The 18,315-nt window shown below is 39.8% G+C and overlaps 1 protein-coding gene and 1 long non-coding RNA gene across 4 annotated transcripts in view; one reads left to right on the top strand and one right to left on the bottom strand.

Moving 5' to 3' along the window:
• The window catches only part of dym (dymeclin), a 104,588-nt gene extending 95,168 nt beyond the window's left edge, over window positions 1–9,420 (top strand). The window contains exon 17 of the mRNA XM_048166416.1: window positions 8,664–9,420. Coding sequence (XP_048022373.1) covers window positions 8,664–8,813 — 150 coding nt within the window. The 3' untranslated portion in view covers window positions 8,814–9,420. The remainder of the gene's footprint in view (window positions 1–8,663) is intronic.
• LOC125252828 overlaps window positions 52–18,315 on the bottom strand; it is a 24,559-nt gene continuing 6,295 nt past the window's right edge. Inside the window, exons 3-6 of one of the 3 annotated variants that reach the window (XR_007181287.1) lie at window positions 8,887–8,986; window positions 6,702–6,750; window positions 368–630; window positions 52–256 (exon numbers count right to left, since the gene is read on the bottom strand). This is a non-coding gene — a long non-coding RNA (uncharacterized LOC125252828). The remainder of the gene's footprint in view (window positions 257–367; window positions 631–6,701; window positions 6,751–8,886; window positions 8,987–18,315) is intronic. The other 2 variants (XR_007181288.1, XR_007181289.1) reach the window with 2 other exon arrangements.

The following is an 18,315-nucleotide window of genomic DNA, read 5'->3' as shown; positions in this document are numbered from 1 at the left end:
TTTTGAAAACAACAAAGAATGAACTAATCGTCCCTTGTGTTCTGCCATCAGCCATTCTGAAAGTCGTTGACCTTTTGACCTGGAGTCCCTCATCACGCGAGTCGCTTCATGTCCTCCCACGCGTGACAGACCGGGCCTGTGTGCTGTATGGCGTCTGAAAGGAACAGACAGACTTTGACCGGCCATGAATAGAGTCGCAGTGTAGCCGAGCCAGCAGACCCGGAGTCAGTGAGTCCAGCCAAGTTCTGAGCCCTTTCTGTGGAGTCAGATATGAAAGCGCTTCAATACGGCCTCTGTCTTTCACAATGAGAGCGCTGGGGAATATGATAGGATGCTGATGCATTATTAACGCCGATGGGCAGCTTACCTGCTGTCGATTGGCCTGCGACTCACCTGAGCGCTGGTGTGGGTCGGCTCAGGTTGATTAGGGTTGGGTCAGATCGCTGTTGATGGTTCCCGCCACCTCACAGCTGCTGGTTTTGGCCGGGATGGCCCATCTCCAGGTGTTTCCTGCATATTTTATGTAGGATATTGTAAGCGTTTGCTTGAGCTGGATTGTGCTGCTTGGGTTGTGTTGGCTTGTCAAGTCACAGCTCGATTCCTGTAGCTGCTGTTCAAATCGGCAGCTGTCTGCAAAAGAAAAAGGAAATAAATATATGTATTCTATAAGTATATATCTATTGATATGATATTGAAATGTTTCAGAATGATTGCGTAGGATCATACCACCTAAATTTGCATTTTAAAGAAGAAAATGTTGTATCATTTAGACTTTTAGGGCCCACATTACAGATTTATACCAGATTTTTTTTTTTCAGTTCAACACAATGCACAAATACATGAATCAGATCAATATTGTCCTTTCTTTGGTATCAGTTCATACATGCATGTCCAATTCTGAATTCTAAGTCTTGTCATTTGCAATGTCAGTGCCCTGTATTTTGAGCATATAAGGAGGCATGATTCAAAGCTCATATGAAGTTAAATCCACATAGAACTCACAAGACACACTGTTTTGTTTGTTTGAAAGGATGCGTTTGCATGTGCTGTCAAGTTTGCATGTTTCTTTAGTCTGAAACAAAGCTCTGAATATCTTTCTAAGTTTCACTGCCAAGAACCCAAATTTCAGTGACAACGAACGATTTCCACAGAGTTGAAAAGCAGCATTTCACCAGCCTCCTCTTTTTTGCACTCGTGGGAAATGACAGCATTTGTTTGCAGAATCGCTCCAGGGGAACTGTAAAGTTCCAGTGAAAGGAGTTCCTTCAAGTCTTATGGGCTTCTTTTCCTCCATAGCCTCTAAAAAGAGCGGAAGGAGGATTTCTGTGGTACTGCAAATTAAGCCAAGAGTGAACGCTGTTACTCAGAACCACAGACAGACAGCTTCCTGTTTCTGAATGTCCTCTTCCCTAAACCCTAAACCCAGACTATATGTTTGAGAGATTCCTGTAGTCAAGGATTAGCCGTTGTATTTGTTTAGAGATGGCTCAGAGGTCATTGATACCTAACAGAAACAGTGGCCATAGTTAGCATGACGACATGACGATAGTTAGCAGTGGCCATAGTCCCAGCATATATATATATATATATATGCTGGGAAAATTATTAATCATGATTAATCACATCCAAAATAAAAGTTTGCTGATGAATGGACAGAAGGATGGATGGCTGGACAGAGTGATGATGGACAGAAGGATGGTTGGATAGAATAATGGACAGAAGGATAGTGGATGGTTGGATAGAATGATGGATGGATGGTTGGACAGAAGGATGATGGATGGTTGGACAGAAGGATGGTGGATGGATGGATGTATGGATGGATGGATGGATGGATGGATGGATGGCAGAAGGATGGTTGGATGGAAGGTTGGTGGAAGTATGGATGGTTAGCAGAAGGATGGTTGGATGGAAGAAGGATGAATGGTTGTATGGATGGATGGATGGATGGATGGATGGATGGATGGAAGGAGGATGAATGGTTGTATGGATGGATGGCAGAAGGATGGATGGATGGAAGAAGGATGAATGGATGGATGGATGGATGGATGGATGGATGGATGGATGGATGGATGGATGGCAGAAGGATGGTTGGATGGAAGAAGGATGAATGGTTGTATGGATGGATGGATGGATGGAAGGAGGATGAATGGTTGTATGGATGGATGGCAGAAGGATGATGGATGGATGGATGGATGGCAGAAGGATGGTTGGATGGAAGAAGGATGAATGGTTGTATGGATGGATGGATGGATGGAAGGAGGATGAATGGTTGTATGGATGGATGGCAGAAGGATGAATGGTTGGTTGGATGGATGGATGGATGGAAGAAGGATGAATGGATGGAAGAAGGATGAATGGTTGGTTGGATGGATGGATGGATGGATGGATGGAAGAAGGATGAATGGTTGGATGGATGGATGGATGGATGGAAGAAGGATGAATGGTTGTATGGATGGATGGATGGCAGAAGGGTGAATGGTTGTATGGATGATGGCAGAAGGATGGATGGTTGGATGGATGGATGGATGGATGGATGGAAGAAGGATGAATGGTTGTATGGATGGATGGATGGCAGAAGGGTGAATGGTTGTATGGATGATGGCAGAAGGATGGATGGATGGATGGATGGAAGGATGAATGGATGGATGGATGGATGGATGGATGGATGGATGGATGGAAGAAGGATGAATGGTTGTATGGATGGATGGCAGAAGGATGGATGGTTGGATGGATGGATGGATGGATGGATGGCAGAAGGATGAATGGTTGGTTGTATGGATGGATGGATGGATGGATGGCAGAAGGATGAATGGTTGGATGGATGGATGGTAGAAGGATGGATGGATGGAAGAAGGATGAATGGTTGGTTGGTTGGATGGATGGATGGATGGATGGATGGATGGATGGATGGAAGAAGGATGAATGGTTGGATGGATGGATGGATGGATGGATGGAAGAAGGATGAATGGTTGGTTGGATGGATGGATGGATGGATGGCAGAAGGATGAATGGTTGGATGGATGGATGGATGGATGGTAGAAGGATGGATGGATGCAAGAAGGATGAATGGTTGGATGGATGGATGGATGGCAGAAGGATGAATGGTTGGATGGATGGCAGAAGGATGAATGGATGGATGGATGGATGGATGGATGGATGGAAGAAGGATGAATGGTTGTATGGATGGATGGATGGATGGCAGAAGGATGGATGGATGGATGGATGGATGGCAGAAGGATGAATGGTTGTATGGATGGAAGGATGGATGGATGGATGGATGGCAGAAGGATGAATGGTTGTATGGATGGAAGGATGGATGGATGGATGGCAGAAGGATGGATGGATGGATGGAAGAAGGATGAATGGTTGTATGGATGGAAGGATGGATGGATGGCAGAAGGATGGATGGATGGCAGAAGGGTGAATGGTTGTATGGATGATGGCAGAAGGATGGATGGAAGAAGGATGAATGGATGGAAGAAGGATGAATGGTTGTATGGATGGATGGCAGAAGGATGGATGGATGGATGGATGGCAGAAGGATGGTTGGATGGAAGAAGGATGAATGGTTGTATGGATGGATGGATGGATGGAAGGAGGATGAATGGTTGGATGGATGGATGGATGGATGGCAGAAGGATGAATGGTTGGATGGATGGATGGATGGATGGAAGAAGGATGAATGGTTGGATGGATGGATGGATGGCAGAAGGATGAATGGTTGGATGGATGGATGGATGGCAGAAGGATGAATGGTTGGATGGATGGATGGATGGATGGATGGATGGATGGAAGAAGGATGAATGGTTGTATGGATGGATGGATGGATGGCAGAAGGATGAATGGATGGATGGATGGATGGTAGAAGGATGGATGGATGGAAGGAGGATGAATGGTTGGATGAATGGAAGAAGGATGAATGGTTGTATGGATGGAAGGATGGATGGATGGATGGCAGAAGGATGGATGGATGGATGGAAGAAGGATGAATGGTTGTATGGATGGAAGGATGGATGGATGGATGGCAGAAGGATGGATGGATGGCAGAAGGGTGAATGGTTGTATGGATGATGGCAGAAGGATGGATGGAAGAAGGATGAATGGATGGAAGAAGGATGAATGGTTGTATGGATGGATGGATGGATGGCAGAAGGGTGAATGGCTGTATGGATGGATGGATGGATGGATGGATGGCAGAAGGATGAATGGTTGTATGGATGGATGGATGGATGGCAGAAGGATGGATGGCAGAAGGGTGAATGGTTGTATGGATGATGGCAGAAGGATGGATGGAAGAAGGATGAATGGATGGAAGAAGGATGAATGGTTGTATTGATGGATGGATGGATGGATGGCAGAAGGATGGATGGCAGAAGGGTGAATGGTTGTATGGATGATGGCAGAAGGATGGATGGAAGAAGGATGAATGGATGGAAGAAGGATGAATGGTTGTATTGATGGATGGATGGATGGATGGCAGAAGGGTGAATGGTTGTATGGATGGATGGATGGATGGCAGAAGGATGAATGGTTGTATGGATGGATGGATGGAAGAAGGGTGAATGGTTGTATGGATGGATGGATGGATGGATGGATGGATGGATGGCAGAAGGATGAATGGTTGTATGGATGGAAGGATGGATGGATGGATGGATGGCAGAAGGATGGATGGATGGATGGATGGATGGCAGAAGGATGGATGGCAGAAGGGTGAATGGTTGTATGGATGATGGCAGAAGGATGGATGGAAGAAGGATGAATGGATGGAAGAAGGATGAATGGTTGTATTGATGGATGGATGGATGGATGGCAGAAGGATGGATGGCAGAAGGGTGAATGGTTGTATGGATGATGGCAGAAGGATGGATGGAAGAAGGATGAATGGATGGAAGAAGGATGAATGGTTGTATTGATGGATGGATGGATGGATGGCAGAAGGGTGAATGGTTGTATGGATGGATGGATGGATGGCAGAAGGATGAATGGTTGTATGGATGGATGGATGGAAGAAGGGTGAATGGTTGTATGGATGGATGGATGGATGGATGGATGGATGGATGGCAGAAGGATGAATGGTTGTATGGATGGAAGGATGGATGGATGGATGGATGGCAGAAGGATGAATGGTTGTATGGATGGAAGGATGGATGGATGGATGGATGGATGGCAGAAGGATGAATGGTTGTATGGATGGAAGGATGGATGGATGGATGGCAGAAGGATGGATGGATGGCAGAAGGATGAATGGTTGTATGGATGGAAGGATGGATGGATGGATGGATGGATGGCAGAAGGATGGATGGATGGATGGAAGAAGGATGAATGGTTGTATGGATGGAAGGATGGATGGATGGATGGATGGATGGCAGAAGGATGGATGGATGGCAGAAGGATGAATGGTTGTATGGATGGAAGGATGGATGGATGGATGGATGGATGGCAGAAGGATGGATGGATGGATGGCAGAAGGATGGATGGATGGATGGAAGAAGGATGAATGGTTGTATGGATGGAAGGATGGATGGATGGATGGATGGATGGCAGAAGGATGGATGGATGGATGGCAGAAGGATGGATGGATGGATGGAAGAAGGATGAATGGTTGTATGGATGGAAGGATGGATGGATGGATGGATGGATGGCAGAAGGATGGATGGATGGCAGAAGGATGAATGGTTGTATGGATGGAAGGATGGATGGATGGATGGATGGATGGCAGAAGGATGGATGGATGGATGGCAGAAGGATGGATGGATGGATGGAAGAAGGATGAATGGTTGTATGGATGGAAGGATGGATGGATGGATGGATGGATGGCAGAAGGATGGATGGATGGATGGCAGAAGGATGGATGGATGGATGGAAGAAGGATGAATGGTTGTATGGATGGATGGATGGATGGATGGACGAATAGGTTACAACGTTCAATTTTATTTATATTGTAATTTAATTTTTTAATGAATTTTATACATTTTATAGATTTTATTTAATTTTATTGGGACGCACCTCCTGACTGATTCAAGTGACATCATTCCCAGTGCATTATGGGTAATACACACTCTTAATACACAAAGCACGATAACTATAACGATGAAGATATCGTTCTAAAAATGGTTCTAAATGTAAAAGAATAGCAGAGTCCACAACACAACTATAATGATAATAGCACAGAGGAATCACTTTCAGAACGTTATTTTTCAGCTGTTGAACAATAAAAACATTGACAGCCAATCAGAATCCATCCTGCGTTAAAGAGCTTGAGCATTTAAAGCGACAGACAACAAAACAGCAGCGCATGCTTAGAATAAACAGAACGATGTCGTAAATTGGTGTAGATGCTATTATAGTTTGTTTTCATGTTGTGCTTCATCTCGTAGCTTGTTGGTTTGGATCAAGCCTGAGAATAATTGAAAATAAAAGGAATGAATGGGAAAATCTTCCCAGGCCGAGGCGGCTGTAAACGTAGACGCTCACTGTTGTGCTGTGGGTGTGGGGAACTCAAACCCTCCGGCTCAGGCTCCGGTTAGCAAACACGCCACCTCCTCACCCTGATCAGCACACAGGAGACGGCCGGGAGCGTCTCAGGTAGTAGCGCTGCGGATCGCTTTACCAGAGGTTAAGAGGGTTGTATTTAAACATGAAAAGCAGCGTCTGAGGTGTTCCCGTCTGTCATATAATCAATCAAACTCAAGTGTATTTACCTCACAGGTGGATGGAATTACACCTGCGTCAAAACTGCAGCCGCTTCGCCTGAAATCAGATAACGCACGCTGACAGGTTACGCGGATCTGTGTTCAAGACACGACTCCACTCTTTATGGATGCTTATTTACACTCTTCATTTGCACTCGGGCCTTTTTTGAAACTTTTTACATATACAGGAAGAACCAAAACTGTTAAGACTTCACAACATGAAGAGAAAAAACATCTGTCCATGTGTCACATTAAATAAAGATCGACTTGATTCTTGGTCATAATGTGAACGATGCTTCAAAAGAACAATTATTTGTTTTCATAATCTTTCATCAAAATGAGATTTTGCATAAGTTAAATATGTAAACTCTTCTATCTCAGAGTTGATCTTTGTGTCTTCAGGGCCATATTTCTGAACATCTCATCCAATAATTCAGTTTTAAGGCTTATTGAGGTCTTATTTTGATTGAAAGCCATGCAGGAAAGTAGTGCCAGACACCAGCAAAAACATGCATTAACTGTGAAGTTTATTTTTCTGACCTCATTGACAGATGTTTGTTCTTGTTTTAAGCATAAATAAGGCTTCATTTTGATACTTTTTCAGAAAACAAGACTTAATATCTTCTCCAGTAAATGTATCTTGATTTAAGAATGTTTAGATATTTGTGCTGGAAAACAAGACAAAAATATGGAGGAAGAAAATCATTTTTTGCAGTTTTTAAGCAGTTCTTTTTTAGTTGTTTTCCCATTAAAATGTCTAAAATTGAAAATATTAAAAATCACCTTTTTAATTGAAATAAAGCTGAAATAAAATGCTAGAAAATATAAAAAAAAAACATTACTAATACTAAAATGGAAATAAAAATAAATTAATTAATTAAAATAATATTTAAAAAAAATAATAAAAAAATACAAAGGCACAACAATCACTAAAATTAAAATGTATAATATATAAAATATATATAAATAATATTAAAATAAAATTGTGCAGTCTTGTATCCAATCCATTCTTTAATTGTAGTTAAGTTGTATTTATAAAAATATTTTATTGAAAATACTTAAAAAGACTTTTTTGTCTTGTATTATTCAGCTTCTTTTGAAGGCAAGATTTGAAATCATTTAATGCACTTTGTCAGCAGTTCCTGAAAATAATAATAAATAATGTAATATAGTACATAAATATTACTAAAACAGCACTGAGCTTTTGGACTTTTTTTATGAAGCCCATTCAGTGGATGAATCTTAAACATGAACAAATATTATGTCTTAAAGGATTAGTTCACTTTCAAATGAAAATTAGCCCAAGCTTTACTCACCCTCAAGCCATCGTAGGTGTATATGACTTTCTTCTTTCTGATGAACACAGTCAGAGTTATGTTAATAAATATCCTGACGCATCCGAGCTTTATAATAGCAGTGAAGCGGGATCAATGAGTATGAGCTGAAGAAAGTGCCTTCATCCACATCCATCCATCATAAACATACTCCACACGGCTCTGAGGGGTTAAAAAAGACCTTCTGAAGTGAAGCGATGTGTTTGTGTAAGAAAAATGATCCATATTTAACAAGTTATGAAGTAAAATATCTAGCTTCTTCCAGACTGCCTTCCGTATTCAATGTAAAAAAGAAAGTGTTAAACTCTCTACGCTACGTCTTACTCATTACTCATTGATCCCGCTTCACTGCTATTATAAAGTTCGAATGTGTCAGGATATTTATTAATATAACTCTGATTATGTTCATCAGAAAGAAGAAAGTCATATACAGGATGGCTTGAGGGTGAGTAAAGCTTGTGCTAATTTTCATTTGAAAGTGAACTAATCCTTTAATGGCTGCTGAAGCTTTCACTGACTGAACAACAAAGAAAATCAACCTTTTGGCTGCTTGATGTTTCCTGTAGGGATGCATTGTTTTCTTTTAACATTTTAGCATCAGTTTGTAACTCAATGGATGTGTGTGATCCTCATGCAGAAATTTCCGGAGCTGAAGTTTAAATACGTGGAGGAAGAGCAGCCTGAGGATTTCTTCATCCCGTACGCCTGGTCTCTGGTCTTTAACTCCGGAGTGGGTCTGCACTGGAACTCTCAGGGCATCGAGCTGTTCAGCATGGACTCGCCCTGATGGAGGACGCGGGACGTCTGTTCAGGTGTCTGTCTGTGTGTGTGTGTGTGTGTGAGCTCAAGTGCCTACGTACGGCTCGCGACGTCGTCATATCGAACCCCTGAGCTTCCGTCCTCGTCACACCATTCAAAGGGCAAACGAACACAGACACTCACCGCCGGATGCACTGGATTCTGGGAATGGTACAAGTTGGGGTGTCAGTCACAGGTCTGATGTAGCTAAAAGAGTTCAGCTGATGGTGATAATCATTTGCTTTGTTTGCTTGTTTCTGTTTAGATCTGTGGATTTGGTCAATGTGGGGAAAATGAGTGAAACCAAAACATTTCTTGACTCAAGGTGAACGTTAATAACATTTTGTGAAGATACTTTGACCCCATTAGGAATTATTATTAATGAGCTGATCATTATGCACAGCTTCATCACATATCACTATATAAAGTAAGTTACAAATAAATAATATTTGACCATTTCTGGCTTGTTTTATACGTAGGATGCTTTGCTGTTTTATATTAATTTATTTATTGACACTAAAATTTGTTCATCGTACCTATATACTGCCCTTATATAATCTACATCTGAGCGTCTGCACAAAGAAAAACCAAAACCTTATATATATATATATATATATATACACATATATATATATATATATATATATACAGTACAGTCCAAAAGTTTGGAACCACTAAGATTTTTAACGTTTTTAAAAGAAGTTTCGTCTGCTCACCAAGGCTACATTTATTTAATTAAAAATACAGTAAAAACAGTAATATTGTGAAATATTATTACAATTTAAAATAACTGTTTTCTATTTGAATATATTTGACAGAGTAATTTATTCCTGTGATGCAAAGCTGAATTTTCAGCATCGTTACTCCAGTCTTCAGTGTCACATGATCCTTCAGAAATCATTCTAATATGCTGATTTGCTGCTCAAGAAACATTTAATGTGTACAATTGTACAAAATATTTGTGTACAATATTTTTTTTCAGGATTATTTGATGAATAGAAAGTTCAAAAGAACAGTGTTTATCTGAAATCTAATCTTTTGTAACATTATAAATGTCTTTACTGCCACTTTTGATTGATTTAATGCATCCTTGCTGAATAAAAGTAATCATTTCTTTCATTTCTTTTCAAAAAAATAAAAATAAAAATTCTTACTGACCCCAAACTTTTGAACGGTAGTGTATAATGCTACAGAAGCTTTGTATTTCAGATAAATGCTGTTCTTTTGAACTTTCTATTCATCAAGGAATCCTGAAAAAAAAAAAAGTACACAACTGTTTTCAACATTGAAAATAATCATAAATGTTTATTGAGCAGCAAATCAGCATATTAGAATGATTTCTGAAGGATCATGTGACACTGAAGACTGGAGTAACGATGCTGAAAATTCAGCTTTGCATCACAGGAATAAATTACTTTGTCAAATATATTTAAATAGTACACAGTTATTTTAAATTTCACAATATTACGGTTTTTTACTGTATTTTTAATTAAATAAATGTAGCCTTGGTGAGCAGACGAAACTTCTTTTAAAAACATTAAAAATCTTAGTGGTTCCAAACTTTTGGACTGTACTTATATATTATTCCAATCTGAGAAAGCATATTGCATTTAAGTGCTTTTCTAAGCATAATAATAATACATATTTAGATACTTGCATAATAAAATACACAACTTTCCCATGTAAATGCAGTTTAGTGTATGATTTATGTATATTATAGATTCAGATAATTGCATGTACATTATTGTATAGACAAATACACACTGCATTTGTTGCATTGCTGTTTATTTCCCCAGTTTTTGTTTTCATATATTTTTAGGTACAGAGATGAAAAATCTTTCCTGTTGGATGATATAATTAATTTCCCAGCGCCCCGTTACTGGAGATCATTTTAGGTCTTATTACTTCCCTGTTACATTACGCCACAAATGTAAAGCTTAAAGAGCCCATATTTAAGTTTATGCTGTTTTTCTTAATTTGTGTAGTTCTCTTTGCAGATCTCAATAGGAACAATTTTTGTGTTGTTGGGTGATTTTTTTTTTTTTTTTTTAATTTACATTGAATTTTATATTTAATGTTTAATATGTATGATTAGTTCCCCCTGTATCTTGCATAGCATCTGTTTATTTTTTTTTTGTGGGTTTTTTTTTACATTAACATATTTATGTAAAAGTATGAGAAAGACTATTAAAAAACAAAGAAAGAATATAAAATTTTGATTTGAATACAAGTGAGTGTTTACACTTGTAATGAAACTGGATCTGGACTCACTTCTGTTTCCGATCCACTGATAATTTAAAACAACAGCTTGGTTTGACTGCATCTTTGAGGATTTTTGTTTGCATTAGTTATGATTGTTTCAGATTCAGTCTTTCTACAATGTGAAAAACCACCAATAAAAAAACAACAAAACTCCAGATATCATCTTGGACATTCCTGTGATTCTTTAAAGCACACGTGATTCATACGAGAGCTCGTTTGTTTGCTTGAAAGCCAGAAACTGTTTATTGAAGAATATTTTAAAGTGTCTTTGGGGAAAATGATTGTGAAAAAAACTCTTCTGCTGAAAAAGAGGTTAGTCACTCTTGTGTGCTTTTCATTACAGAATAAATGAATCATGGGAGTCAAACACGCCTGTGAATGGAACATTTCTACAATGCCATCAATAACGGGAAACTTTTCTGTGATGCTTCATCCAGAAATGTGGGTATAATTGTAGACAGGACGGGTCAGTGCAACATGAACAAAACATTACTTGACTAATACATTTTAAAGTGCCTCATTATGCTTTTTTGAATATTAACTTTCATATAGTGTGTAGCTGTTTGTGAATGTAAAAGGTTTGCAAAGTTGTGTCTCCTAAAAAAAGAATAGATTCTGAACTGCTGAAACGAGTCGTCATTAATTCCAGTCTTACTTCCTGTTTCAAATATTCTAACAATGTAACAAATTTGCATAATGCCCACCTATGGTCTTCATTGGCTGCTTGTGAACATTGTCTACTTTGCCCCGCCCACAAACACTGCAGTTGTAGCTGAGACTGGAAGAGTTTGGTTGGTGTTGTCGACATGTTGAGAAGATGCTATTTTCAGTGATGCGAATCCACTTTGATGCACTTCTAATGGTGCGTTCACACCAGATGCGAATGAAGCGCTAAGCGCGAGTGATTTACATGTTAAGTCAATGCAAAGATGCGAATAAACGCGATTGAAGCGATTCGCGCGAATGGTGCTGCGCGACTTGAGCGTTTCGAGCAAAACGCGCAAGTTGAAAAATCTGAACTTTGCCGAAAATTCACGCCGCGTTAACCAATCAGGAGCTTGCTCTAGTAGTGACGTGACGTAGCGAGCTGAGATAGAAATCCGAAACAACAATGGAGGACAAAATCATCGCCGCTGTACATCTTCATACTTTTATAGAAACAGGAATAAAAAGGATCTTGCTTGAAAGAAAGTGAGTGAGGAGGTCAGACAATCTGGCAAGTTGTAAAAAACGGTCTTTGAGCTATATAAATATACATATTGAGACTACAAGCTAGCTAAAGCCGACCAATTGAGCTTATTCGCTGTAATTTACAACTATTTCCCCGCTGACAAGTTGTGTTTACAGAGGAAGTGTGCAGAAAGCAGTGGGAGAGTCTGGGACACATAAAGGAGCGGGAGAGCCCCTCTCATGACGCGAATTCGCGTCTGTTGTGAAGTGAATTTCACGCGCGAATGAAGCGAGTAAACTCAAAATGTCCAACTACGCCCGAATAGTGCGATTTATTCGCGCAAGTCGCGTCTGGTGTGAACGCACCATAAAGGATGAGATTGATACGGAAAAAAACAACATCTTGTGTATCAAGAGCTGAGAAAGATCCAGAGCTGAAATTCAGATGTGCAAATGGGAGTTTTGTTTCTGACATGTGCTGTCAGTGGTAGACCAATCACAACAGACTGAGCCATCTGACCAATCAGAGCATAGTAGGTTCTCAGAAAGGAGGGGTTTAGAGAGTCTGAATCTTCGAACAAACCCTTTTTCAGACTCTTTGACAAATGAGGTGATGTGTAACGTATATTATGAGAAAATAAAAGTGTTTTTTGACCTGAGATTCCAAACCAAAATTAGTAACATTTAAGATAGCATAATAGGGGCACTTTAAAGTAAAAAAAAAAGCTTATTTGTGAGAGTTTTAAAGCAAATTTTGTTTGTATAAATACTCTATCTAATCTAAAATGACAGTGAATGAATGAAAGTCTTAAAGGTTTTTTTTTTTTTTTCATTCTAACTGCCTGTTGCCGTTGAAATGAGTGGTTTAGGAGATAAAAGCTGACAGGCGTTTTGGCCGTGCTGGTTGTGTGTTGTTCTGCAGGAATGCACAGGAAGACGCCGTTTACTGTAATTACAGCTCACAGAGAAAGAGAATTTCCATCAGAAACACTGTGTGTTTGTCAAAGCACACCATTCATACAGTCCGGAGGAGCGCTCGGTTACACTTTATTTCCTTACCACACTATAGGTAACTTTGCAACTACACGTCAACTAACTCTCATTAGAGTATTAGTACTGTTAGGGTTCAGGTTAGTAGAATAAGTTGACATGAATGTGTTACACCATTACTAGTGCTAAATGTAAACATCTAAATGTTTATTGTAGTCATTTTATGTCATGTGGTTTAACGGCTCACAGTGAGTGTTCCTCTTTCGCTGTGGCGTTAATAGAATTCAACACATTCAGCATTAAACTGAAGCATGTATTTGAGATCTGTATGCCGTGCATCTCTTTCAGCACAAACAGCAGATGGCGGAGGTTTTGCCGCAGTGCCTTTCTTGTTACCTGTGAGGTCACCTTCTCTATTCCTGGCTCTGTCTTTCAGGTGGCCGCAGCAGATGAAAGCAATATTATATTTCCAGCAGACAGTGGCTGAATGGTCTTTATCAGACACTGAAGTGTGTCCTCACAGTCTTTTGTGCCCTGGTTGTGTGTGTGTGTGTTACATGTAGAGATGTGCAAATAAGATTCTTCAAAATGTCTCCTTTGATGTTCTGTGAAAAACAGCAACATCACAGAGAGTGAGTAAATAATGGCCCTGTCCCAAATGGAGCACTAAGCCCTTGCGATCTTCCTCCGAGTCCACACTTTCGTGACGCAATGCCACTCTGACTCTCGGGTAGAAGTCTGCTACTGAGCTCGGCAAAAGTGTTCATCGAGGGCGCGTATTGACTGCAAAAAGGGGGCGCTCACGAGCACCCTTCTGAAATCTAACATGACACCCTACGGTCTTGTGGACTTAACAGACATGCATATGCGGTAAGTCCATAAAAACCGCAAGTGCACATGAAGTGTGCCATATGGGACCAAATATGTGTTTTTTATTTGTTTTGTAATGCATTACTCACCTCGGTTTTAATTTTATTTCATTTACTAATTTTAGCACTTAAACTTTTCATTTCAAAATGTTCATTTAATTGAAGTTTTTAATTTAATATTTATATTTAAAGGGGTGGGGGGTATCACACAGCTTCTGTCAGTCTCATGTTAATCTTGAGTACATATTGCATCCTTCATATCTCTGAAAAGTGTTTAGTTTTATCATATTTATAAAAGATAGATGCGCTGTACCGAGTCTTTCCGAAATAAGCCAAGCTCCTGGAGGCGTGCCGTGGGCAGAGCTAAAGAGTCACGAGCGCGCGCAGCTTTTGCGTTGCTTTTTAAACTGCGATTCATCGACTGGCCGCTAGGGACAGGCTCCAAAAGAGAGCAGAATCTCATTGAGTCCCATGTTAAAATGCCCAACTTTACAGCAGAAAAAAAAATGTTTACAGGCTGGTACAAATTGTGGTTTTGGTCTATACAGCTAATTTTGCCCTTCATAACAACTCTGAGGGGGGTGAATTTTTTTCATCCGTTTAAATTATATTAATCCTTAAAGTTCTGCATAATTAAGGGCGTGGTCACTTGAGTGACAGGTGGATTGCGCTGCTGTCTGTGAGCCGTCACCTCAGCTAATTCCAGCTGCTAAATTTGGCATCTCTGCCGTGTTTGTGCTTTTTTCAGAATTATTTTATACAATTATAAAATGATAATATATACAATTATAAAATAATATGGCTTGCTGTGTTAATGGCCGAGACTCCAGACAGATTTGCGTCTGTGTAGAACACGTGGCATTGGCTAAAATTTTTGTTCCTGAGATTTACTACAATGACAATGGCGGGAGGATATAAAACTGCTGCATTTTGAAAAATTATACTTTGGATGTGGGCTCATTTGTTTGTGAGAATCCAATGTGTACAATCATATACAGTTTTACAACATAAACGCTGCTCAGATTGCATAATTTCTTGAAGAACGATGATTGAGAGCAGATCATTCAGAAGAAATGTGATGCAAACAATGGATAATATATCAATATTTCATGGATTTAACGCTTTTGTGGACAAAAGTTTTCACAATCGCTATTTCATTATAAAGGTATGAAGTCCCATTTGATTTTTCATGTTGTTATTTGCACACCCTACACAAATTACAATATTACTGTTGCTGGAGCGTCTATATCATAAAAAAGACACCGTAGATCAACAGTAAACATTTCGAACTTTCAAATTATATCTTTGTTAATATTTTAGATAGAAAGATAGATAACTCCTTAGCCTGCTAACATAATCATGTCGAGCTAGGTGGGCGTGGTTTCAGCAACCAGGCACCTCAGTTCCAACCACGTCCCGCCTCTTTGCCCATTTTCAGTTATCCGGGAGTGCTGCCAATATGGCAGCGGCCGCATTTTCGCTTCAAAAATGCTCTTCAGAAATCTACAGGTGACGTCACGGACACTACGTCCATATTTTTTTTTAGTCTATGGTTTCTGTTTTAGTACATCGTTGACTTGTAAACGTACCCTTCGTTTTTTCAGATAGAATTTTTTGTACTTAAACATATTTCAGTTAGTTGCAAAGGCAACATTTAAAAAAATTTCATTTAGTTTAAAATTTGAATCTAATATTTATATATTTTTTCAGTCAACAAAAATGCTTTTTATTATTAATTTACTTTTAGTTAACTATAACAACACTAGTCTGCCATTTAAAATAATTTTTTGCTATTTTTAAATTTTTTTTTTTTTTTTTATATATATGTAGATATGTTTCATAATGCGTTACCCACATCAGTGCACAAATGTCAGCATGTCTGGGTATTTCCCGGTACGTGTGACAGAGATGGCAGACAGCATGTCAAATGTCTGGGTCAATCTCCAGATCCCGCCCACTCCACCAGAGTCACCATGACGACTGTAATGCTATTGGCATTAGAAATGCTATTGAAGGTACATTGACATATATCTTGATAGCAGATCATACAGACACCCATCAAACAGAGCTGTGTGGCATTCGGCGTGACAGCTTCGGTGTCGTAAGCGTGGGGTGTGCAGGTTGCATTTCTTTCTAAAGCACTCGAGTGGACGGCCCAAAGTTTTACAGAGCAATTCAATGTCATATAAGACTCGTAAAACTGAGGTCTAGAGTTCAACTGACTGTCATAAAGCAGTTCGAGCTTTTACAATAGCATCCATTGAGAGATGCAGGCATATGGCATCCCATCTGGGGTGAAGAGAGGGGGCTCGATTCTTTCACTGGAGCCGGTTTGTGCCGAACTCTAGACAAGACGCCACCGACCGTGTGCACTTCCCTGCTGTTGCGTTTCCTTCCACGGTAACTGCATGTCAGTCCGTCCGTCAAACCTCTCGACTGCTAACGACGTGATTTTTCTGCTCTCATTTCATCCGTTTGGCTTTGAAACCAAGTAAACATCCTCCTCTCCCTCTCTAAATCTGTCTTTTCTGTAGGTATAGGGGCCGTGTTGGCCCTTATAGCGGCTCCATTAGCTGTATTTTCATGTAGCTTGTGTTCTTCTAAAGCTTCTATACGGCAGGGTAATTATATGAGGTAATTACATACATTCTCAGAGCCTGAACACATGAAAGTGCTGTTGTGATGTTGAAGAGAGGCCCTGTCTTTAACATGCATTTACAGCACTGATAGTGCTGAACCCTGAGTCTGAGCCAGGGTTGTTTCAATAGCTTTCATCCATTTATCTACTATTATTGTATTTACTATTTTGAAATTTCAGTTTTTTGGAGGGGTTTCATTTTCACACACACACACACACACACACACACACACACACACACACACACACACACACACACACACACACATGCTTATTATATATTGCTTATTAGCATGCATATTTACTAGAATATTGGCTGTTTATTTGTACATAATAATAAAATTTAAGCAGATATTAATGCCTTATTCTGCATTCTTAATCCTACCTAATACCTAAACTTAACAACTACCTTACTAACTATTAAGAAGTAGATAGATAGATAGATAGATAGATAGATAGATAGATAGATAGATAGATAGATAGATAGATAGATAGATAGATAGATAGATAGATAGATAGTCTCATTCTCTCTCTGTATGGTCTGCTTTGGTTCGGCTCTCAGCGTGACCTTTGACCTCATCAATAGGTCATCTTCCTGTGGTCTGTTGTTTGTGTGGATCAGCTTCAGTGAAGAGGCAGGAACTCTCTGAACGTCTGACGAATGTGATCATGAACTACAGAACTTCACTTCAACTCTTCCTCTTCATGAAGGGGTTTGATCAGAGCATGAGCTCATGAAGCCTGTTTCCTGCATTCATTACTGAGCTTGAGTTCCTGTCATCGGATCAGTCACCTGATCTCAGGTTCAGGAGTTTCTTCAGGACCAGCAGAAGAAGAGACGAGCAGCAGCGAGTCCATGTGTCAGGAATAAACAGATGTTTTGTCACGTGTCATAACTGTCATCCCCAAACTAAAAATACACATAAGCTTCTGTTTCTGTGTTATTGATCAAATTCATGTTTTTAAATAACCGTAAATTAAGGAACACATAATTATTTGGAATAATAAACATTATTTATTTATTAATAATAGAAAAGTCCTGAAATAAACAGACAAAGAAAAATAATGAAGTTATTTATTATTAATAATTATTTAAATAAAACAATAGCGGCATATTATCATCATCATGTGAAGTCTGACGCGGTTTATATCACTTCATTTGCGACTTTAAATCGCCGGTTATTTGTTCAGTCATTATTTGGAGCGGTGGCGGACTCGCGCTCAGATATGCCGACGTCATAAGCGCTCGTGGGGGCCACACAGATCCGCGCGCCACTGATTGCGTCATGCGGCCAGACAGTGTCCGCGCGCAGCCCGTCTGTCACCTGTGGTCACCCGGCGCGCGCCATTGAGTCCTTCATTGATCAGAGGGCGTGACCTCATTCATTCCGCTGAAAATCCCGCGAAATGGTTTGGCGTTTGAAACAAGCGTCCGGTTAATGACGGAGAACATTAATGAAAGCTGTGAGAACAGTGACTCACGTGATGCAGCAAAACTCACTGCACACCCTCAAATACATCCTTTACTGGCATTACTGTCTCTTACTGTCTGTCTGCGTGTG

Source organism: Megalobrama amblycephala, linkage group LG18 (assembly GCF_018812025.1).
Source record: "Megalobrama amblycephala isolate DHTTF-2021 linkage group LG18, ASM1881202v1, whole genome shotgun sequence".
Classification (NCBI taxonomy): Eukaryota; Metazoa; Chordata; class Actinopteri; order Cypriniformes; family Xenocyprididae; genus Megalobrama; species Megalobrama amblycephala.
Note: the sequence above shows the minus strand (reverse complement) of the source record. Positions and strands in the feature narration are given on the sequence as shown.